Source organism: Erpetoichthys calabaricus, chromosome 6, assembly GCF_900747795.2.
Source record: "Erpetoichthys calabaricus chromosome 6, fErpCal1.3, whole genome shotgun sequence".
In the NCBI taxonomy this organism is placed as follows: Eukaryota; Metazoa; Chordata; class Cladistia; order Polypteriformes; family Polypteridae; genus Erpetoichthys; species Erpetoichthys calabaricus.
The window spans coordinates 86,023,140-86,049,430 of record NC_041399.2 but is presented as its reverse complement, the minus strand read 5'-3'; the positions used below and the strand labels follow the sequence as shown (position 1 = coordinate 86,049,430).

At 36.0% G+C, this 26,291-nt stretch overlaps 1 protein-coding gene across 1 annotated transcript in view; it reads left to right on the top strand.

Moving 5' to 3' along the window:
- Positions 1 to 26,291, top strand: part of retreg1 (reticulophagy regulator 1) — a 102,677-nt gene that overhangs the window by 18,116 nt on the left and 58,270 nt on the right. Inside the window, exons 2-3 of the mRNA XM_028803809.2 lie at positions 1,607 to 1,713; positions 8,378 to 8,408. Coding sequence (XP_028659642.1) covers positions 1,607 to 1,713; positions 8,378 to 8,408 — 138 coding nt within the window. The remainder of the gene's footprint in view (positions 1 to 1,606; positions 1,714 to 8,377; positions 8,409 to 26,291) is intronic.

The following is a 26,291-nucleotide window of genomic DNA, read 5'->3' as shown; positions in this document are numbered from 1 at the left end:
AGTTAATTAGCATAAAACTGGTCACTGATTAGGAAAAGAGTTAGAATGAAAACCTGTAGCCACTACGGCCCCCTAAGCCTGGAGTTCGACACCCCTGGATTACATGATTAAAACATGGTCTCAATTTGAAATGCAATGCACATGAAGTAGTTGCTAAGAAAATGCAATACTTTGCTTTTAGTTATAACACAATCTATGGACATGAATTATAATGGAATGCGCTTTTGTATTGCATTTTAAAGTGACACAAACATTGCATGCTGTAGTGAAAAGCAAACAATCATTTGATTGATGTTTTTATTTATGGCTGAATAAAACCAGGCCAAAATTAATTAGCCTACTTGCATATGCATTGCATTTCAACATACTTATCATGTTGGACTGCATTTAATTTTGGCACAAATAATGTTATTTCCATTTCCTATGCTCTTTGCTAACTTTGTACTCTGACTTCTTTTCTAGTAATTGTGATTGACATCCATAATTGAGTTAATTGGTATATATGTGGAATGTTGGTTATTTAGGTTTATGTACAGCCTTTTGTGGCGCTCACAGCCCTTTGTGAGTGACACTAACATGTTAATGTAATTTCATATTTTTTATATTCAACAAATAATTACTAACAGCACTGCCAAAGACGGCCTCCCGGTCACAATTGGTTCTGTTGTTTGATTATAACTGCTGCAATTTGAAGTGACTTGCTGTGATCCTTACCTAAAAAACAGTAATTGTAGAAAACACTTAAAATAATAATAGGTGAGTCATTCTCAACAAGCACTGAACTAACAGTCTGTTCTCAATTTTATCAAGGCACCATTTTTAATATGGGTGATGTATGCACAACTTGGGTGACAGAATGTGTAGAATGTGAAGAGGTAGCAAAAAGTGAAATACTGTAGAAGTCAAGGCCAAGAACGTAAGACTATACAGCACTAAGAAAAGGTACATTTGAGCCATCTGGCTTGCTGAGAGAATAAGAAGAAATGATTACTTCCTTTGTTAGTTAACTGTTTTTTTAACTTCCTGTTCCAGAATGTAGGTAACAAGAAAACACATGAGACTGGGGAAGTAACATGATACTGAATAATAATGTAAAAGCTGCTGTTTTCATTTGGGTTACTATTTTAAAACAGATCTAACAGGATGTTCTTGTGCCGATTCAGTTAAAAAAAAAAAACCTGCCTGTATGACTAACAAGAGGCTATGACAGTTTGAACTGCCATACTGATCCAGTCTTCGTCTCTTTCTTTGTCTCCAGTAAAAGCTTTATACTACAGGATAAATGAAGCATATAGTGACAGGGACACAGCATTTTATTAACTGACTCCTTTTCTAAACTGAAACTGTTTAGAGCTGTGGGAGCTGAAGCCCACCCTGGCCGTATGAGTCCCACAGCAGGAAATAAACCTGGGTAGATTGCCAGTTCCCTGACGTACACACAGTGCTTAATCACACACCCATGCTTACGCATTCCTGGCTACTTTAGAGTCACTAATCGCTCGAATCTGCATGTCTGTGAGACTTGGGAGAGGCGTGAATGTTTGAAAAGTATGGGTTAGTCTGCAATTTAGAAGTAATGACATCTTTTTCTATTTAATTCTTGCAGGTTTGTGGCACTGTCTTCCTGGAGGGTGTATTACTTGATTACATTGGCATTTCTTGCCTTAGTGATGGTGCAAATTGTGAAGGAATTTGCACTTTTCAGAGCTAGAGGTAAGAAACAAGTACTGCCTTCCTTCTTGTGTTAAAAATGTTATACCATTTTTTAAGCCTGCTTAATCCTGAGCAGGGTCATGAGAGGCTGGAGCCTATCCCAGCAAAGGTAGGGTGCAAGGCAGGAATAACAATCCCTGGACAGGGTGCCAGTTCCATCGCAGGGGAACATACTCACACACACTCTGACAAACACCACACACCCATTAGGGCCTATTTAGTGTCGCTAACCCACCTAACTGGCATGTCTTATTTGAATTCAAATTACAGTAACTACATATAACACAACAATACATGTTACTGTTACCAGAGAGAGTTGTGCATTGTGTTGTTTCACCTGTTCATAGTAATATTATTGTATTTCAATGTGCACATTTTACACTACACTGTGAAACAGTATTTAATGTCAGAGAAAAATTATCTTATAAAGTTAAAAAGTTCACACTAGCTACTCAGGAGCACACTCGGAAAAAAATCTTAATGTTGCCCTATATTGAGAAAAATGGAGACTTACTTCTTTTTCTCTCTTTATATAGACATTCTAGGGCATTGTTTTTCATACTAGGGGCTGCAACCATTTGGGGGAGCCACAATACTCCTGGCAAGGTTGACATTCTAAAAAAAATTAACAAATATATCTCAAATTTGAAGATTGTGTTTAAATTGCCTCACATAGTCAATTTAAACACAATAATAAACAATAACTGAAAGTTATTGTTTATTAACTTAAATAAATAAACATAACTGAAAGTAGTCCTGTATCAGTATAGCTCTAGACCAGTGGTACAGTACTCAGGCAGTATAGTACACAAGCTGCTGTCCAGTGATACGTGAGGAAACACAAAAAAGGAGGAACATGGAAGGGGAAGGAGTTCTTAAAAAGGACTGTTAGTTACACAGTAGCCAAACCTGAGTCTTCAGCTCCATCTCACAGTGCTCCATGTAGCAAGTCTCCACTTCAGTCTCACCATTCTTCTATTCCGTGTTCACTGCCCTTGAAAATTCATGCCTGTTGGGCTCCCTCTCACTCCCCACCTCACCACTAGAAATAAAGACTGCTCAGCAATGACAAGCCAAGCCCAAATGTTTTCTACCAAAGAGTATATTGTAGCACCTCAACACAAGCAGTTTGTAGAGTGCCATTCACCCTCTGTCTGTTTGCTGTATTATTAAATACAGTACTGCCTTAGAAACTGGCAGATTAATGCAGAAGAATATATAATGAGGAAGATGAGGATATTAACAATTATCAAAAATAAAACAGCTGCATTTAACATTCAATTTTATCTCCCTACTATATAAAAAAATCGTTCTACATGACAAGACTTTTTAGAGACAAAACTTTTTGGAAGAGAGATTTTTAAAAGTCCTGTGGTACGAGACTTTTGCCTTGACATTTTTTCATGTCACGCTCTCCTCTCAAACATTTTCAAACAATACCTTAACTCTCATTTGTGTGAATGCTTTTGTCAGACACACTTCCTGCGCTCTCAGCTCTTACACAACGTTTTCTTCACTTTAAGTTCCCAATTAAAGAAGACATATTATGTCCAAATCATATTGAAGAATTTAGTCACAAAGGGTTATCAACGTAAAAAATGAGTACATGCACAATCCTAGCACAGAGAAAAGAGGAAATCTAACGAATTAACGCCAAAAATGTCGATCGGTTACACGGCAAATTGGTTAAATGCATATCAATAGACTATGCTGAAACAGTTGGTGGTGATTGTGCAGTAGATGAAAACAACAGCTTACAATATCCCAAAGAATATCTACAACCGTTAACAATGTCCGGTCTTACAATGCACGAATTACTGTAGAAAAAAGGATGTATCCAAGGAAGGTAATGTAGTACATCTTCTGCGGACAACATTAGACATTCGAAAAAGTAATTTTATTTAATAGAGAGAAAGAAATGAAATTCAGTCACAAGCAGTTGATGCATATGTAACAATTCCCATGAAAATAAAAATCTGTTTAAATTGTACATCCATATCCCCATATGTGAGCAGCAGAACCACAAAGAAGCTAGAGCGTAACACAGGCCAGGGGGGTTGGCGAGCATAGCGAGCAGGGGGCAAAGCCCCCTAGTTGTTATTAATATTAATCAGCAGTGGAAAGCTTCTGTTTCAGACAGAGTCACCAATGTCCAGTAACCTTTGTCCTTCCTTAAAAAAAATAAATACAGAAAAAGGCTGAACCTGGAAAGAGAGATGGGCACATTATAAAGCAGAATCAGCCTTTACATTGGCTTGCAACCATTTGTGAGCTGTTGTCCTCTGTCTTTTGACCATACGTTGTATGTAACTTGTGAATGAACTTTTCCCCTACTTTTGATCTGGATTCATATGTAACTATATACTTTTTGTAAATGTTAATATTGAAGGCTTTTTTTATTCCCTATGAAATCACACTCCTTTTTATATCAAAAACAATTCATTAAAAAAATTTGGCATACACATGGAAAATGACAAAACAGAGACCCACACAAAAAACTATCAATAATCCCTTGTGAATAATGTCCAAATGCAATTATTAGGGAGGCAAGGTAAAAAATATAGCTTTTAGTAATAATAATAATAATTCTTTGCATTTATATAGCGCTTTTCTCACTACCCAAAGCGCTGAGCAATTGCAGGTTAAGGACCTTGCTGAAGGGCCCAACAGAGCAGAGTCCCTATTGGTATTTACGGGATTCGAACCGGCAACCTTCCGATTGCCAGTGCAGATCCCTAACCTCAGAGCCACCACTCCACCTGTAAGAGATCAGTACTTAATAATTTAAGACTAAAAAATGGTGCCACAAAGCATTTCAATTCCTGGAGGTGGTACAGTATGTCAAGAAAATAAATTGAGTACCCCAGCCTACATCTATCACATGCTGTCCGATCACTTGTGCTTCAGTATTCTGCTATACTTAAACATTTGCTTTAAATAATACTGTAGATCTGCAGTTATCCAGAATCGTGCTATGAGGCTACTGTTAGTAGAAACTAAAATCCAAGATCATGCCCAGCTTCACAGCATTGCACATCTATTAGTGGAGGTGACCTGACTGTGTGTTACAACATTTTTGGAAGGTGGGTCTCTTGGCTTAAAAAAGTATGGATATCTAGTGTCATGTCATTTTCTAACTCTCTTAATCCAGACCATGGTCACGGGGGGCTGGAGTCTATCCTAGCTAGCACAGAGCACAAGACCATCACAGAGTGAATCATCACTCACACTCCAAACACACATTAGGGGCAATTTATTATTGCCAGTTCACCTAACTTGCATGTCTTTGGACAGTAGTAGGAAGAAGTAGCGCCACATACTTAGTGTTGTCTTGTTTCAGCAGAAGTGATAAAAGGGAATACCTGGTCCACTAGAAATCTAAATCCATCAAAAGAATTAAATGTCACTTATGTTCCAGAGCAAATGTTGTCAGTTGGCAGTGGCACGGGGTGCCTCTGCAAGATACTGGCAAGAGCAAACAAAAATAAAAGGAGTGATTAGTAACTGGAAGTGGAGTGGCAACAATACACTTATTGTGCTTACTTCAACATAAAAATACCTGTGTCTAAATTATTAACAAAATTTCAGGATTGTCTGCTTTTTTATTTGAGAATTTATTTAAAACAGTGCAAAATGGAGGTCATTATGCTCTGGCTATGAAATAAGTCCCAGTGCTAAAAAGTACAGCATTCTTGTTGCTTATATTAATAATATTGGTGTACAACTTTGATGAGGTTTTGTAAAGACTGATGAACCGAAAAATGATATGCTGTGTTGGACCAAATGGCTGGTTCTTATCAACATGCTTTTTGTGTTCTTAATATTGTTGAAATATTAAAATTACACTGTTTGAAGGCCATCACTGTCTACATGTTAGCGTGTGGAGACTTTGGCAAGTTGAGAACAGGTGTAACATCTTGCAGTTATTTTTGGGTCTTTGTAGCCGTTTTTGCTGTGTAGGGCTATGCTTCATAATGCATAACCATTTAACACAGGTGCTATGAACTCTATCTCTAAACTTGTGTTTAGGTTCCTAGTGTATTCCTGCATATGGTTTACACATTCTGTAAGACAATTCTCTTGCTCTGTAAGCCAACAGTTAGGCTTTATGTCAGTGTTTCCACTTAGAATAGCACCATAATACACATCAAAACCATGGGATTTTTATATGTCATGTTAACATAATGTTTTAACTACCCTCATTAAAATTCCATGTTCTTCACTAGAAAATATTATTATAATTTTAGTGAATTCACAGTAGTTCATTAAAAATATTAATATTGTTTAGTATTCCCTTAGCTAACTTGACTGAAAGTCAGTGGACTGCCGTCATCGCAGTAACAAACAGACATCTGCAAAAGGCTATCTACTGCCAGCAGACATACACAAATCAACCCATAGTACTGTAATGAGAAAACAGAAACCAGCTGTATAATAAGAGAATGTTTCAGTTAGAATTTTAGATAAGAAATGGAACTCATTCATCCATAAAATTCATTCATCTTCGATCTGTAAAAAGCATGCCATAATTCTGATAAAAATACACATTATGCACAAATAGTACACATTATTTAATGTCTCCGATGTACCTGTGACAAGATCAGAATGGTGATCAAGTGTCTACCTCACTTTTTCATGTTTTGGGAATATTCTACACTCAAAGAATTTGGGGCTAAAATATGTGCATATCTCTCTCAGATAGTTTTGATCTAAAATCACTTCCACTCCTCTGACACTGACCGCAGTCGATGGAGTAACACCAGATTAGTCACATTAAGCAATGGAATATCCATTATGGTATCCTATACTACATGGCTTGCATGGAGACTCCTCTAGCGCTAAACTGTTTACAATAGTAAATTTGATGTCATAAATTATTCTACCGTAATACCCAAAAATGACCCAAATTAATTAATTAATTCATTCATTCATTCATAATTACCCCTCGCATTTTATGGTGCAGTCTATGACACATTTTTAATCTTGTGTTTTCATGCAGAATGGAAAGAAAGAAGTTTATGACATAATAGAAGGTAATAGTGATAGCCCAAATATGAAGGGGTGCCCTGTCCAAAGTTGATGTCTGCCTTGCCCTCCCAAACCCTGAATTACATTATGAAGAATTAAAAATATTATATTTACCATAAAATGGTTTAATCGAGTTTTTTGTTTCTTAGTAGCAGTAATAGACTGGCTTGAGCATATGATCTTCAAATTACAGATCACTGACATTTTACTTTAAAATTAGGCATAGTGTATATAAACATTTAGTTTAGTTAAACTTGTAATGTCAAAAATCTAAATAATCCTTGATGTCTAATTGTTTTTTCCAGAGTTATGAATAAAGTTTACATTTGATGAAGCTGTTGAAACTCTGTCCAAATAATAACATTTCATTGACTGTGCCGCTATAAACTTAAAGAAAGGAGATCAATATCCATCCATCCATTATCCAACCCGCTATATCCTAACACAGGATCACGGGGGTCTTCTGGAGCCAATCCCAGTCAACACAGGGTGCAGGGCAGGAAACAAACCCTGGGCAGGGCGCCAGCCCATCGCAGGGCACACACACCAAGCACACACCAGGGACAATTTAGAATTGCCAGTGCACCTAACCTGCATGTCTTTGGACTGTGGGAGGAAACCGGAGCACCCGGAGGAAACCCAGCAAGACACAGAGAGAACATGCAAACTCCACGCTTATTCCTTGTACGTTAATGGTGTAAAAGGAAGTAAAGTTCAACTAGGATTATGTTTATGTGTTTAAAATAAGCTTATGAGAACGTTGTCCACATAGAAATATTTTACAAATATTTGAAAAACTGAAATACTTACAAATGTCAGGATCTATTTCAATATTAAGAAATGCTGTTTGTAATGCTCTTCTGCAAAAATCAGCTAATGATTCCAGAGGACCAGTGGTGAGGTTGTGGTTCTGCATATGTGACATTCCATGTGTATAAAGCTGCCATGGCCGAGGCCTTGCTTGATGCATTATAATCCACAGCCACCAATTCAGTCTCCGTCTAGCATGTAATTCTATCTGTACTGCATAACCTCTGCAATACTTTGCTTTGAACACTCACCAGACAATGCCTTCTCAAAGTTTTTCACCTTTCATTGACCATTTATTTGGTCAAAAAGTTGGCTCATGAATTTGCTGAACAGACAAAAAGCCTATTTTCTGATTATGTGCAGTAGATTGCTTGGGTTTGCATTAAATGAAGGGTACTGAAATATTGAGTAGTTACATGAAAAACATTGTAGAGAATCTTTAGCTGTTCCATGCATATTGTCCTCTACAGTTACTATATTCTTCTTTTAGGTCTACCATTTAAAAGGTAACTACAAGGACTTTAGCCGTAGGTCACTCCTGTAGATGTACCATAAAGTTCTTGAATCTAAGTAATGCTTTGTGTAATTGGGGACTTTTTAACAGGAAGGATTCACTAGAATACATTTGTAATGGACTAGACACAAATCAGCAGTTAATATAATTGTAAGCAGTGCTTGAAGTCCGCTTGTGGGAAAATATCTGTCCAGAGCTCCAAGTGTAGTAGCTTTGAATACTGAACATTCACAGGAGATTCTTCTAATAACTGAACTGAAAGGGCTGCAACCTTAGAAAAATGATGATGACACTTCTTTTATATTTCCTCAGGTGCCCAGCTGTGGCAAAGTCTCAGCAAAAGGTAAGACCATCCTGTAGAACAGGCTACGTTAGTCGAGAATGCAGGTAAACTACGAAGTCTGAATCTGCTTGTTTTTGGCCATTATGGTAATTTTTTGTAAAATGCATTTATTATCCTCTTTTACAATGACTGAGGTTTCACCTTTTAAGGTTAGTTTCTGGTTTAATGAATGCAATGTGTTGCTATCATTATCATAAACCACATCATTATTTCTAGATAATACCTCAGCATTGAAAAGACTTGCAAAAAGATTTAAAAAGAATGCATGCACATATTAACATTCAGTCACTAGTATTTTGTTTCACAGCTCCATATACCCTTGAATTCCAGAATATCTAAGTAAAACCCTAATAAAAATAACTGGACATTTCCAAGCCACCTTAATGCAATTCTGGATCATGGGGGGGGGGGGGCAGAGCCTATCAAGGAAGCACTGATCCACAATGTAGGAAACTGCCTTGGACAAGGTGCCAGTCCATTAACACACCCAAACTCACAAAGTGTCACTTCAGAATCGGCAATTAAACCTAACCTCGACACTTTTGGGAATGTGGGAGAAAAAGTATAGTACCAGGAGAAAAATGTGCATAGATATGTGGAAAACGTTTCCAATTAGCTGCAGTATCACTAGGCTGTATGTGTTTTGAGAATACACTAAATTAACATAATTTTGGACAAACATCTTTACATGCTTCTCAAATAGTCTTAACGTCACAGTCACTCCTAATGTATTAACAGTTATATTTAGTGTACTCTTGGATGTGATTGAACTACATAGAAATAAATTGATTCTAATATCCTATACCACACTACTTTCATGCAGACTTATCATCCTAGCCAGCCTTTTATAATTCAGAGGGTATGTGACATTCTACATTATCTCACATTAGAAAATATCAAATTCTGTCCTAGAGACAGTGTCTAAAATGTTTTTCAAACATGGCAAGAATTCATTAATATAATTTTAGAATAACAAGCATGCTTGGCATGTAATTAACCGTCTTATGCTATTAATTGTTCTATTATATTTAAAAAGTTAGATAGGGTTGTGTCTCTTCTTTTTACCTTTGGTGGGGTTTGTAGTTTTGTTTAGTTTTTTTTCCTTTGTATTTCTGTTTTTCGTTTGTTTTCTTTGGATTGGTTTTGAAGTAAATGATCTGTTATGTTATTGTTATCTGCTTTATTGAGCAGTATGCCATTGTGATGTTTTGCTTTTAAAAAATAAAATAATAGTAAAAAAAAGTCATGGGAAATGGCCAGTAAAACAAATACACATAAAACTATGAATGTAGTTATTTAAGCCCCACTCAAGGCAGGACCTTGACATCAATGGAATACTGGTATTTTGTTTGATGCAGACACAGAGCTTCAGGTTTTGCCAGTAAACTAAACACTTGTAGTCAGAGTGTGGGTGGGGTCCCCTGTGAACGTACAAAATGTTCAGGTTCTGCACTGATTACATCTTAGTCTGGATGAATTCACAGGAGTTTTCTGTTTCTGTTTATATGTGAACAAATTTAAAATTTGGTGGGTTGGGCACACAAAGTATTGCTGTGGGCCACATGTACAGTACACTGAATTTCTAGCGCATCAAGGGAACTAATGAAAAGGAACTTAGGTGATGTTGAATCAAAGTTTACATCTGGCTTGATTTCTGGCAGAAGTTTGTTTTCTAGGGTTAACCATTTGAAATGTGTCAAGAAACTGGACACATCCTGAAATAATGGAGCTACTCTCTATCCATAGTGAGGAGAACATTATTAGACTGGTTTCCACCAGATGAGTCCATCCATCCATCCATCCATTTTCCAACCTGCTGAATCCGAACACAGGGTCACGGGGGTCTGCTGGAGCCAACCCCAGCCAGCACAGGGTGCAAGGCAGGAACAAACCCCGGGCAGGGTGCCAGCAGATGAGACTATGTTGTGTTTTTCTATAGTAAAGAAGCCATTCTCTTACTTGGCAGACAAGCAATAGTGAGTTGGTGAATGCATGGAATTGCTTCAGTGAAAACATTAACAGTTCAGCAGCAAACATCTTCAGATCTATACTCCTTTGAGTTTCCCTCAGCAGTTTTTTAGGCTTCATAGTGGTATTTATGTCCCAGATGCATCTTTATGATTTTCTTTTAGATGATTAGATGATAAGAAGTCTGTGATTGCGTACATTTTGTTCAACGTTTAAGGTCCCCACACCCTTACTTGGGCTTGAATGTGCAAATGCTATTACTGGGTCATCCTGATGCATGTGAAGTTCTGGTAGATTCTTTGGATGGTTAACTGGTAATTTATGTTACATTTAGTGGCTCGTAAGAGATCACAAATTTGGTATCTGCACATATGGTAATTGGCATCATTACTTTCAGTTGTACTGTTAAATTCCTCTGTTCACGTAATCTTTAAAGTTTTAAACATTAATGAAAGTTTTTTTTTCTTTTTTCATATTTTGGCAGAAATGTTTATATATTTGTAATAGCATCCCACAGGCTTCAAGATGTATTCTGCCACTTGTAGAAGACAACACAGTTATGAAAGTTCATGCACATATAATAAAGCGTTCATGAAGCAGTGCAGAAAATATGATTCTACTAAGTGCAAAACTTTCATAACCAGGATGTGTAGACAGAAAAAAAAACTACAGAGAGAAATGCACAATGTATTCAGTGTGAAATATATTCTTAAAATAGTACAAAGGCCAGTATGTTTAATTTTAAATACAGTCTTTACTTAGTAATATATTAAAAGGTCATGTGCGCAAAGGGCTGCATTTGCTGTCTGATTGAATTTTTTCTTGTGTATACTTTGGTTAAACGTTTGGTGCGAGCCAATATTTCAGTGCTGGCTTGTTATGTGTAGCCTATGACTTTTGGTTCTATGGCTCAGCTGGTATTTCTATGTTTCTGTGCTTATGCCAAAGTTGTGTTCCTTCTAGGCTGTTGCTGTCTTTAGCTTTCCCTAAATTGATGTCTAAAATCTGGAATGACAATTATATCTGTTAGGTGTATCTTGCATTTTTTGACATTCTTTTTTTTGCATTTATCGTTTCTCCTACTCCTTACCTTTGTCTTCTTTACATTTTATTTAACTGTGTTTATTATTTTCCCCACACCCTTACGCATTATTGTAATTTTCTTTGTAATTTTTTTAATTGCAGCTCTCAGGTGCTGTGATCATTACAGCTACAGTTTCCTGAGAGGCTTGTTTAAGACACCAGCTGACACAGACGCTTTGCTCTGACATTAGTCTGCATTTTAGTCTTTGTTCTTCAGCTCCTGCTTCTCTCTTTTGACTAAGGTTTGTGGTCTTTTGAACATTTTGGCTTTTGAAGTTACTGGCTCTTAAGTCATTATTTGGTACTTAGGATCAGTGATTTTTGGATACTATGGATAATTGGCTTAGATGTTAATACTTGTTTCTGTTCCATATCATTCATTTTGTCTTTGTTTCAGTTTTTTTTCTTCTTGTTTAGCTTTATTTGAAGTTTCTATTTTTTGTTATTGAACTTTTGTATTTGGTTAATTTATTTAATTTTTGTTAAATTACTGAATTCATTTTAAGTATTGGTGAGTGTAAAGATAGTTTTTCAGTTTAGGTCTTTCTGCTTTAGAATAATCACAACAGTATTAATAAGTTTACCAAAAATGGTTGACTCGTATAAATGCTGTTTTCTGAGCTCTCATCATTCTAGGCCCTTAAAAGTAAATCCTTTAAGACTTAACCATATTGATCTTTTCATAGTGTGTTTCAAAAATTATCAACACAAACTTGGTGAAGTATCAAATTGGATTTATTGTAGACTTTAAATATTGAACCCCTTTTGTTATAAATATCATGCCTTAAGTCTGTTTTCTTCTACATGTAACGTTACTAAATCCAACTAAAAATAACCTGTGACTGATGTGCTTTAAGACTTACGAAATAGAAGTTGACGTGTGCCCTGGTGAGATCAAAGTGTGCATCCAGAAATGAATCCTGTTTGTTTTTTCATGCAAAAGCTTTAGGCATCAGCATCAAGTGACTCCGTGAGAACCCTAACTACAAAGAGGACTATTTCATTTATGTTAGGTAGAATGCCCAAAGGGGACTGGGCGGTCTCGTGGCCTGGAACCCCTACAGATTTTATTTTTTTCTCCAGCCTTCTGGAGTTTTTTTTTGTTTTTTCTGTCCACCCTGGCCATCGGACCTTACTCCTTTTTATGTTAACTAAGGTTGTCTTATTTTAATTTCTTATTTGTCTTTTATTCTTCTTTTCTTCATTATGTAAAGCACTTTGAGCTACTTTTTGTATGAAAATGTGCTATATAAATAAATGTTGTTGTTGTGTTGTTGTAGGCATGTCAACATAAATTTAAAAAAAGTTGGTACATGCAAACTCATCCTCACTGATATTTACGCCATTTCTCATTTGTATCTTTTGTAAGTTTATTTTCATATTCATTTTTCTTTGTGTGCTATTGACCAACTTAAAGAAATGCTACACCCAAAAGTCAGATTTTTTTCATATGTTACATACCCCATGGAATTTATAGTGGTGGCAAAGAAAACATTTAACCTCTTGTTTTCGTTCACAATAGAGAGAAAAAAGTTTATGATTTAATAGAAGTCAGTAGTGACCAATGCTGTTCAAAGGCCAAATGGTGTGAAAAGTGTCCATGGAAAAAAGAAATCTCACTTTACTCATGTTGCATAATCCACATGCCAGTGATTCAGCTATATGCTAAGAATACCTGAAATAATGTTAAATATATACTTCTGGAATAATTAGTGCACATCATCTTTGAGGTTTTTAAATTGAAGACAGGACTACTGACTATCGAACTGGGTCTTCAATTTAAAAACTCATTCCCATGAGTCTTCAGTTTCTTGTTTATAGTAAAAGGTAATTATTCGGAAAGAATAAAGTTAACAATATTTTAGCAAAAAAGCATGCATTTTGCATGTTTTGAGCACATGACTGGATAACAGGCATGTGGTTTATGCGACATGAGTAACATGAGGTTTTTTCTTTTTTCCAAGGATGTTTTTTCCATCATTAGACATTATATAGCATTGGTCACTATTGGCTTCTATTATATCATAAACTTTTTTCTCTACACTTTACATGAAAACATTAGATTACATTTTTCCTTGGCAGTCTTGCAAACTACATGAGGTTTATAACATATTTTTAAAAATAATTTTTGGATGGAGTATCTACAAGGTGAAACAGAAAAATTACTGGATTGGTAAAAACAAAAAATTATTGATGAATTACAGCATTCTAAACATTGTCATCTTCTCTATACTCCCCTTGCTGATCTCTACACCGCTCTATACGTATCTTCCATTGATTGAAACAGTGCTGGAAGTCTTCCTGCTTGAGGCTCTTTAACAGGCTTGCTGTTTCTGTCTTCACTTCATCCATTGAAGAAAAATATGTTCCCTTCAGGTCACTTTTGATTTTTGGGAACAAGTAAAAATCACAGGGAGCTAAATCGGGCGAACAGGGAGAATGATCGAGGACAGGAATGTTTTTGTCAGTCAAAAACTGCTTTACAGAAAAAGAATTGTGCACAGGAGCATTGTCTTGGTGAAGCAGCCACCCCCCTATCGACCTGGGTGTTAAACGTCTTCCACATTGTCTTATCCTTCCTTGAAACATTTGTGCCATTCAAAAACTTGTGTGTTAGACAAACTGTTATCACCGTACGCTGATTATATCATTTCATAAGTTTCTGTGGCCATTTTATGCAATTTCACAAGAAATTTGATGTTGAGTCGCTGTTCAATTTTTTCACCCGACATTATAGCGGCAACTCGTGTAGCGATTGTTGTGCAAATACTGACTGAGCTATTCACAGGATATACCTAGCCGGTCGGCGGTTTGGGAGGGCGTGAAGGAGGGGATATAGTTCTATGATTCACGTTCGGCCAACCTCCAGAAGGTTTTCCAGGAAAGCCCCAAGCCCAGTCCGGTTATTTTTGTGTCTCACCTTGTATGTATATAAAATACCAAGGTCTGTCCATCTGTCACGCGATTACTCCTGGTCTTAATTGAAAGCTTATGACACGTTCTGGAAGTTCAAAAAAATCTGTGGAAGCAGAAACCTTGGTAAAGACCTGTGGTTGTGTGCTAATTGTGGCAGAGGGATCGCAAAGGAAAGAGACTTGGCGGGAAGAAAAAGAAGAGCAGCAACATCTCCTGAGCATCAAGCAAATCACAAAGGTTGATTATTTGATGAAGAATACCATGATAGGAAGAAAAAGAAGAAGAAAAGCAGCAACAGAAGTGAAGTGCATGCCCACAATCGAGAAGATCATCAGATACGTGTTCAGAGTTCATAATCAAGTGTGAGTTCTTACCTGTATAAACAACTTCTGGATAGTTTACTGTGGTTTATACGTAGCCTTTTGTTATGTCACACAACCTCTCTCTAACTGAAAAGGCTTCTAACTTTACAGTAACTTGTAAAAACAACATGCTTAGAGAAACAACATCCTGTTTTTGAATTTATTGTATTTATTGATTACTGAACCTGAAACATTATTAGACTTGCATGAAGGACTGCAAAGTGTCCTGTAGTCATGTGTTTATTGCAAAGTGATTGCAAAACAAAATACTAACCACCATAATGGCAGAAAGAAAAAGAAGAAGTAGATGAAGACGAAGAAGAAGAGCAATGACATCTGCTCAGTATCAAGCACATCGCAAAAGGCACTTAAGCGACAAAGAACGAAAAACAATAAGAAGACATGACAATGAAGCACATAGACAAGCAAGGAGTAATGTAATTTTTTTTATTATTCAGTGTCTGTATTTTTCATGCATTACTTTTTAATAAAACAATTATTTAATTTTTAACTTCCATACTCCCCACAAGCCCATATTCTGCTTACTTAATATGAGCCACCACAAGTAGTAAAATACATTATAACTTCTACAGGAAGTGTAAGAAGTAACTATTTATAAAACATATTGAAGTATTATCAGTTCCTTATCTTTATCTTGTTTTCCTTTTGCATTTTATTATTACCATGTGTGTGTGTGTTTAACTAGTTCCTATGATAACATACTACTATTGTCAGCAAGCAGGCTGAAGATAGATTCAATTGAATACTGTCTAAAGTTTTCTTTAAAATCACCTTTTATTTACCTGGAAACAACAACACATACTTAGCATTGAGAAAGACTAAGATATGGTACAGTATAAAATTAATCGCCCTATGCAGAATGCACTCAGATTAGATTATTAGATTAGTTGTATACCCCTTAGCACAACTCAGTTTAGTAAAATAGTATTAACAGCCAGCAAGGACTCAAGCCATTTAAAAGTGTAATATTTAATGAATAACATAGGGTTAAATACATATTTCAAAAGACATGTAGGCAGATAGTGGAATGTACTGCAAAATGTTGTTTCAACATTTGGAATTTAAGTTAAACAACTTTGATTCATATCATACATGCCGGGATGCTATAAATGATGATAATTTGTGACGGATGAACACTTGAATGCAAGTTTGTAAAGTTTCACCAAAGATTTGTTTTATTAAGGAAGGCTGTAGCAGTTGTTTTTTTGAATTGCACTAATGCTACACTAGGAGGCACCAGTGTTAAGGTTTTTAAGTGATAAAAATGAGGAGTAGTGTAACTTTACCTAACTTAAGGGCAGAACACAGAATGAGTAAAAAAATATATACTATAGATTGTAAAGACAGAAATAAAGTTAAAAGAACTCATGGTGAATAGCTTGTTTTTACATTTGGCTAATGATTTATCCTCATAAAGACTGAAGAAGAATATTACAATAGAAACTGTAGAATAAAAGCTCTGTCATTCAGGAAAAATAGTAAAGAGCTTCTGACAAAAAAATAGTGGCATATGGCAACATACTGTACAAGCAGAGAACATCAGAACAGTGAGATGCTTTGATTCTGAGTCATTTAGTGTACATTAAAAGAACAATTAGGCAGTTTAGCTTTTTTAGAGCAATTTGAACCATAAATTATAGTGGCAGAATTTAAGCATTCTGCGCTTTTAGGAAGCTAATATAATAGGACATTATAAAAATCTAACATTTTTTAACAAAATGTACAGATTACATATTTGGTTTATTCATTAATAAATATTATGAGAAACGAGTGCTGTTTTGCAAGTGAAATAATAACATATTCACCACATGGTCTAAATGGCAAACAAAATCAAATGTGACCTCCAGCTTGAATACTTTAGAGTCCTGGACAGGTAAATCATTATCCATTATTGTTAGACTGTTCAAGGCTGTCAATTGGTAGTTAATTTTCAGTGCCACTCTCTCATTTGTGTTACTGTTTAAAGTAGAAAAGTGAAGTTAGACAGAGCTTATTATCAAGCAAACAAGAGTTAAGAACAATAAGAAGAAAAAAGGGGTATAATTTATGTTTTTGGTATCGTTATCATAACAATGATCCTGAAAACCATTTGAATAAATAGTCTGTCATAAAGAAAATATATAGATACTGAACAATGATTCTCCTAGAATCAGGCCTTGCATTATTGATAAATGGGTACATATGAGATTGTAAATGCTGTATATCAGGTGAAAAAACAAAACCCTTCTAGAGCAGTACCTCTGGTGAACAAAATATCAGCAGCAGTAAGCAAATAACTCCAGTGCAGTCCAAAAAACAGATTGAGATGGTTCAAGTAGATCATTTGAATGCATAGGTGTATTCATTCCGCCTCAGCAGAGTAAAGGGCTTCTGACATAAATTAGGGATTTGGAATAAAGCCCTATAGTTCAATAAAGAGTCATGATCAGGGATCAGGGTTTATTTAAAATGGATTTATCTGAGGCAGTTTTAAATTAGATTGTACAATTCCAGAAGAAGGGAGAATATCAATGATGATAAATATAATGTTGAGACAGTAAATTGTAAGCTTTTTAACAACAGACATTGGATCCAGGGGTACATTTTGCAACTATTAATGATTCTAGTAGTTTGAAATATATCAAGAAAATATAAGTAAAAAAAATACTAAAATATTTGCAAATCAGTGAAAAAACTTGAAGGCACTACTGTAACCACTACTGACTCTAGGAAAATATTAAGGCCAGATCCTGGTGGTTGCAAAATTAGAGCAGCAAGCTTAATCTAAGAAAAATGTATAAATCCATCTGGGACTCAGTTCAGGATTGTGGGGACCGGGGCCTGCCTTATTAGCACCAGGTGTAAGGAAATAGGAAAGAACACTGGACTGAGCACACTCACTTATATGGGAAGTCATCAACTGAGTTAATGTGCATGTCTTTGGGATGTGGAAGGACAATGCAGGGACTCGAAATAGATAGTGAACGGTTTGTAATTCTATCCTGGTACTCCAGTGCATTATTAGGTAGCACAACAGTGCCTCTTAATTTTTAATTTTTTTCTTGATTAAAGTGTTCTTAACTTTATCAATAACAGGAAGTAAATAATTAGGATGTCTATTTCCAGATAATTTTAAAAATATGTAAAGTTCATATTAAGTTTAACTTCTCCAATATATACCTCAGTAGATATAGTGACCATGAGGTGGCACTCCTGAGCTCAAACACCATATACAACTCAGCTGCACTCGATTTCAAGATTACTTAAACAACTTGCTACAGTATCAAATCAGTCCAGCACCACACAAATAATCAATAAAGCACCTCAGTCTCTCTTTACATCTCCCCTGAGAGTGTCTACCTTACTCCCGACTCTGACTTTTCTATGGAGTGAGACAGCTCTCTTTTACCTTGGACCCTGGAGCACTTCCTGTGCCTCAGTAACGCCTCCCGGGTATACTTTCAGGTCATATGAAAATTCCACAAAATAGCGAGTTCCTATTTTTACAGCACTCCTTGTGGCACCTAAGGACTCAGACAGGGTTGCCCTTCTGCACTACAACTCCCAACCCTGCCAAGTTTCCAAACTGGACTCCAGCCAAGAGAACACTGCCACCTTTTTGTGCTGGGTATCAAATAATTCATCCTTTAGTTGATTATCTTGACTGGGATATAAAACTGTGAACCATCCTAGCTGGGCTGCACCTCCAATCATGGACTCTATCTATTATGGTCTTCTGGTCAGGTAGGATCTCATATCCAAATCCAGTCGGGATGCCAGTCCATCTAGACCGACTCTTAAAGATTTTTATATATATATGCATATACATGCATATAAATACACATACATACATATAAAGTACATTTGCAAAGCATTGATGGCTTAAAAATTTTGACTTTAAATTGAATGATATATTTAGACGACTTTTGGAGTGTTATGAGTGTTTGTCCATCTGTCTGTTTAATACCTTGAAAATAAAAAAATAATTCCAAATGAAAGCACAATTATTAGCATTGTAAAATACTAATCAATATTCAATATCTGAATATTCTATCTGGAAATATCATATCACTGAGTAAAAACAAGGTGATGCAAAGAGTTAGCATCATGAACCACTTTTTAAAAATAACAGCCAAATCAAGGTTATGACCAGAAATGTGTGAGTTTCCTATTTATTTATATCCAATACCACAATGTTTGCTACACAGCTCTATTGAGATTAGCAGTTTATTACAAGGAGTATGATTATCTAAGGTTGTGTGGTTAGTTCTTTAAAGGAAAAACATAACACTCACAAACTGTGAAAATGTTACTTTACAAAATGTATTAAGGTCAAAATGGTGCCAAGTAAAGTTTAAAAAATTAGTTACAAAGAGCAAGCTACTTAAATTGTCATTTTGGGTATTTTGCTGAAGGATGTGAAGGTGGTGGTGCTTTCTGCATAGTTTAGCATTTTAGGTGGAACATACAATAACAGAACAATTTATTTCATTATAAACACTTCAAGTATCACATACAGTACAAGTCAATGAATATTTTATAACAAGACTCAACCAAACAAGCCAAGGTTCCTTTTGCGCATAGATGGTGACTAATATAAGAAAGTGACCCTGAAATTTGAAAATTGCAGTGAACTATTCTTTAATTGTTTCAGCTTCTCTCTGTGTTTATCGTACTGTGCTTGCAATGGATAACTACAGTATACAAAGACCCACATTCAGGGCAGCATGATGATTGAGACTGCTTGTTCTGAAATTGAGGAGATTATAGGAGGAGCTCTTTAAAGCAGCATTAGTTATTTTATTCAAAAATCCCACTTTAAGTTGGTGTTACTTCAAAATAAAATAGCAGGGCAAACTCTGCATTTCAAGTAGAGATAATCTTTTTTGCTTCAGGAGTGACTTAAAGATAAACCATAGGGAATGCATAGAAAAAGTCAAATCTCTTTTGGCAATGAAGTGACAGCCAAAACTCACATTATGTACTCTTAATGTTAAATCTCCTTCAACACGATCATCGTAACAACATTGCAGTGTACATCCTCATTTTTCAAACGAACTTATGCCAATTTTCATTTGGGTCAGCTAACACTTTCAGTCCACTATGATTTAACTTGAAGAATATACTGATTTAATATTAAACATTCATTAAAGGTTAATAAAGGTTTTCAAATCTGGTATGCTCCTTGTAGCCACCAAGATCCACATATCTGGGTCATTTAAACTTTACTATATCTTTTCACATCTATCAAATACTTATCCTTTACAGGTCATTTTCAAACCAATATTATATTTATATTGTAATAATGTCAGATTTCAACAGTATGGCTTACACCTATCTGAGTGCTTCTGGATGTCCAAAAATAAAGTAGCAAACATTTTTAGTCTACTTTTCAAATATGGTAATAATCTGAACCTACTATATTTATGATTAAGAACAGATGCTTAGTGAATGGCTTAGCCCACTTTCAAGCATTTTAACATTTAACATTATACAAAGTTATTGTCTGTTTTTCACCTGCATTATTATCATTCTTTAATTTAATATTATTTATTGTATCAGTATGCTGCTGCTGGAGAATGTGAATTTCCCATTGGGATTAATAAAGTATCTATCTATCTATCTATCTATCTATCTATCTATCTATCTATCTATCTATCTATCTATCTATCTATCTATCTATCTATCTATCTATCTATCTAAGATGAGAGCTAATATACAGTACATCTAAGAGTGCTGGTAGTGAACAGCAAAAAATAGAGCGTGCCAACCACTGAACTTTGCACCTTCCTTGAGTTTTGAAAAACTTTCTTTTTCCATTTCCCAATATGATCATGTCTCTTTTTCCCATCCTGGACACCATCCCTCTTCAGTCACACTGTAGAGTAAGGATGTTAGCATAGTATTAATAAATATCAACAAAAATATAAAAAAACCTTGTCTTTTAATTTTCTTTTTTCTATAATATCACCAAGTTTCTATCAGATCTTTCAAGCCATTTTTTAGATTTTTGGGAAGTTTAGTTTTTCTGTTGTGGGGTGAGATTTACCCCTGATACTGTATATGGAAATGTCCTTTCTTAGTGCATACATGCTGACCTAGATCTAACACCCTATCAAATTTCAGCTTTCTAACTAAATGGGGAAATGGTGTTTTTGGTTTTTGTTGGTGAATGAGTGAGTCAGCCAGTTATATATACTGTATATGTTGTTATACAAAAATCTAAAATAATGTTTGGTATTTCTGACCTCTGAAAATGTTGTAGTGGGTGCCATTTTCAGCTGTAATACTTACTGCCCACTAGTGGCACGTTTGTTCACAGTAAACATTACAGACATCTACCCAGTTGCCAACTTGGGTTTCTCTTAAATGAGACCATTGTTAAGGCCCAATACCCTTTTTTTCTGCCTGTTACAAACCTTTGTCATCTGTGCATCATCAGAGAAAGTCTGTTTTATATTGAGAAATATTGAAAAAGGCTGTAGTTTTGAGCATTGGATCTGTAGCATCATAATTTGTTGTTCCAGTGTGTTAACAGAGCTGTAGAAGTAAACAAGAGCTTTCACTCAAATGATCAGTGCTTGAGAAATATTTAGATGAATGTTTTTGCAGGCTTGTTTTTTGTAGACATGTATGATGTACTGGTTCAGCTGTGATGAGCTGTTGGCAGAGCCACATAGTTGGCTTTAGCTTTTGCCACATGATTAAACAATACCAAGTGTGCTGGCACTTGTGCTTTAAAGTAGGTTAAAAATAATACAACCCCCAGCTGAAGATTTCAAATGGATTAGCAAACTCAAATCCAGTGATCCATGCCAGTATAATTTTGTATACAATTTCTGAATAGTGTTTTCAATTTGAATAATACTAATAATGTCAACAAGCACTAAGACAAGTTTTCAGCTGTGTATTTAGAGATTTTTCTGTATATCGATCCTTGTATTTACTGTACTAGCTTTGTCTAACTCAGAGTCCGACTGTCTCAGCCATACCAGACAGGAGCTCAGGCTTCAGGAGACAGCAGTCCATCTCAGAGCGAGTCTCCTATAAAGTCTTATTAAAAATTATGTGCGCACACACACACACGCCTATCTTTTAAATTCCAAATGTTAAAATTACTGATTGTAATTACTGATTGTAGGGACAAACTTATCCTAAATATTGACAAAAATCTTGACCTGACTTGACATTGAGGGGAGCAAAAATATACACGCTACAACACAGGTAATAATTCAAAAATTTCAGCAATAACAATAATAATAATAATCCTCCATCTCATGTATCATAGGAAGCTGACGCATAAAAATAAAATTAAACAATCAACACGACAGCAAGAGGGCAGCTCCAGCATTTGAAAGCATTGCTGAAGGCCGATTTAGTTCAAACTATACAAATTTTTGAAAAGAACTTCAATTGAAACTTGCATTAAAACAGGGCCTGGCATGCAAACAAAAGTTCTCCGTAGTTTGTGTCTCACTGGAAAAGCCATCTGGTAACATACGTTGATTAGATGGTGATATTTTGTTCTTTGCATTTGTTGATAAGGATACAGTAAACAGGAATCAGGGATAGATATTTAAAGGTAATCTTCATGCTTCAATTTCCTTCAATTTATGTGCTTATATTATGCTACCCTGTGACCCTGTAGTTAGAATATAGCGGGTTGGATAATGGATGGATGGATATATTAGGCTAATCAGTAGTAGTGGCTGGTGAAAATAATTTGTGCAGGGGCTCAATTTTTGGGGGGACAAACTGAAGCAGCACTTATCTATTACATAGTGCCTTTTACATCTATCTATTATATAGTGCCTTTCATATCTATTTATTATATAGGGTTCTATCTATCTATCTTGTCATTTCACATGCTCTTATGGTCCTCATCATAGAGTCAATGCACATCTTGGCCTGTCCAGTACCAGACCCATTGGACAAATCTAGCCTAAGATGTATTATACCCTTTTCACCATGCTGCCCAATCTGATGCCAGCTTTCCCATTTCTACTGTGCTCCAAAACTTCAGTCCGTGACATCCTCAGTGCCCTTATTCTTCCAGTAACTTGCCCTATAGATGTGGAAAGGAACAAGTGCACCTGCCACCCAAATTTTATACTACACCTGTCTCTAAATTGCGAAACCTTCTGTCAAGTTGCCCAGCTTCCTATTCTGCCAAAACCCACACCATAATGTCCGCACTGCCACCTCCATAATCTCCCAATAACATGGACTTCCTTCTGTCCTATAACACATTAATAGCATAAGTCCAATCCAAATCTTGTTCTCAGTCCTTGGCCATTTCCACTGTATTCATAAATCCACATTATACAATCAGTAGTCTTCTGTTTTTTTAAGTCTTGTATCCCAGTTTATCATTTACCACACCCACAGAGTTATTCCCAATCGAATTGTATTCTACACTTGTTGCCAATCTGCCCAGTCCAATACAAGTTTAGCAGGCTTACCTCACCTGGGCACAAAAATTCACATTATAAGATCCACAGACGTCATCTTAAAACATAACTCATCCCCCAACCTGTCTTGTACTACAACCCACAGAACAAGTCCAACCTAAATCTTATACTGCCTTTATGATCAAGATACCTGTATTTCCTTGAACATAAATGTTGCCGTACTTTCCTTCAGGTCTGAAAATTTCTCAGTTACTTTCTGTTTAAGCTGAGTCACTTCAATAAGCCTGCCAAACAATTTAGTCTCATTTCCCAACCTTTTTTTCCTGTAGTAGCACACTTTGTGCAACAAAAATCATCCCAAGGCACCCCACTATTTTACTAACCACAAACATATACAGTATACAGTGTATCTCATACATGTGCTTAACTGCCGAGTCAGGCAGTTGAGCACATGTATAAGATACACTGTATACTGTATATAAAGTAAAAAAGCAGCACTATGATCAATGTTCACAAACTCAGCACTTAGTGAGCACTTTGGCAGCATCTCCAAGCAGCTTTGCCTGCCCATCTCTGCCTCAGAGGTAACTCATATGCCCACTATCCACCAGCCTTGTGAGGCTCACTGGTGACCACACACCCAAGGCAGATGGACTCTAGCAGCCAGGAGACATGTCTGAAGTGCTCTAATGTGGCGGTTGCGGAGCTGCTTTTATGCCAGATTCTCCAGGTAGACCTGTGTGGGAAAAAGTCAGTGTGTGTGTAAGCTTGTCATCGATCACTTGCCTGCTGCTGAATTCTTAAGTCAAGTTGGTCCGGTCCAAGCTCTTGTATCTTCTTTTTTTCTTCAAGTGAACGATTTATGAAGGGGTGTTTCTTTGAAGAAATAATCAAATTTTATTTGAGTTCTGATTTCCACTTGAAGTTGCCATCTCCCTAAATTTACGCTCGCTCATCTGTAGTTAGGTTAATGGCGAGTGTGAACTGTGAACATAAAATAGTGCCCCTATACTCTCCATAGATGGTGCCTATGTGGCTGAGTAAAGATTGTGTGATTCTTTTACCTGGCACAAGCAGTGTCAGGGTGAAGTAAAAGTTATGCCTCTTTGGTAAAATCCTGTTTTTATTTTCTTTCAGTTTTGACTGTCTAGCATATTCTTGCAGCTTACTGTATGCAATTTTCATACATTTGTTTTTAACAGGGAAGTAATAGCTTTTTTATTACTATTATTTGTTGCTATTTATAATGTTTTTTTATATTAATTGTTCTTATTTTGGTTACTATTATCCTGTAGGGGTTATACTTTTTTAGAGAAGGTCATCTTATAGCTTGGTGCCCTCCCACAGTTCTTACCCAAACATTCCCCTAACATTCAAATAAAGTTACCATTTTCGTTTTAAAATAAAAGCTAAGTACAATGTAGAGTCCATCTTGCCCTAAGATTCTGGTGCACCTCCCACTGTTCCTGATGAAGTACTCCTTCCTCATGCCTGCAAGACTACTCAAAAGGTACAGAGAGTATAAAAAGTTCTCACCTCACTTGGACTTTTTTTTATTTGTGTTATTGCTTGGTGTGGGATTTTCTTTTCCTGTTGGTCAGTGTAAATAAAAAGCTAAATGCAAACTTATTATGATCCTCAGAAATTCTCTTTCAGAAAATATTATTAAGAAATGAATTAAAAAATGGTACAACTGTGAATCTGCTTAGAATAGACATGCCTGACACCCAAGCAGGAAATGCAATGGTTAGGAAGCCATCAAGAGAATTAAGGAAAATGTAAAGAAATTCTACTCTCCTGTCATTGACCTTTTGCTCTCAGTTTTAAGCACTATGTTTAGCATCCATCATTCTGAGAGCAACATCCCTACCATGAAGCTTGATGGTGGCAGAATCATTCTATTTTAGTTGTAGTACTAACACAAAAAGTTATACTAAATTGAAAATATATGTGGCAGTAGGTAATATGAGCTACTTACCAACTGTCACCGTTTGGATTTGAGGATCTCAAGCATTTTAGCATAGAAAAAGAGGTATGAGTATGAGGTATCCAAGATGGTTAGCTTATCCTGAAAGGCTGGCTAGACAATTAAAAGGTAATTTTTTCTTCATGTACCCCATAGTTGCCTCTATTACAAATTGACTCAACAAATGGGATTTTATTTGTTAACTTATTCATTTCATGCAGAAATAATAGAATGATCATTTATAATTGTTTTCACTGTGACATTGTGGAAATGGTATTTTAATCAACAATTGATATTATAATGTATCAAAATGTGAAAAAAGCAAGGGTTTGCGGTTGTGTATTTTATAGGCCCTATCTGCTGTTTCTGTACCACTTAACCAATATTATGTGCCCTACCTTAAAAACTGAGGTTAGCAGCACATGCAAAGCTCTTGTTTACTGCTGTTTTGCTCAAGTGTAAGAGAATACTTGCTGGAATGTTGCCATCTTTATGCAACTGCAGAGCTTCCCTGATTGTTTACGTACATTTGACTCCGGTTACATTTTGCTAACCTTCAGCTGTGGCCAATCAGAGCTTTCTGAGAAGTTGCTAACAGTCTGCATGAGCACAAAATGCAGGAAGGAGCAGAGGGGCGGGTGGTGGGTGTGTTTCTTTGGAGACGGCTACTGGTTGGTTGGAAACTCTTAGTGGATATCACCATGCAGATATTGCAGAGTTTGTTTTTCTGTTGCACAACACGTTGGAAGAAGCTTTCATTTTTTACTTTTCACATTTTAATTGTCCCCATTTTAAGTACAAATTTCAAAATTCTGAGTCCTCCTTAGCTTGTAAAGAAAGGTAATCTATTATTTTATCTCCCATGTAGTAAGCAGGGTTGCTTTTCTGTAATATTCTTAACTAATCTCTCTCCTTTTGATTTTGGTATTTAAAGAGCTTAAAAAATATGGCAACTTTTTGAATAAAGGAATTTACATTCTCCACTATTCCATGTATTATTAATTTATTATTCATCTTTACCTGTTTTTGTAATAATGAGTAACCCCATCCTGGCAGGGACTGAAGTTGGGTGTTCATCAGCCCTTTGTGCTGCATCAGCCTAACAACAGACATCTGCTATGAACACTGAGAGAGCATGCAAACAGCACAGACACTGCACCATACCTAGGACTCTAAC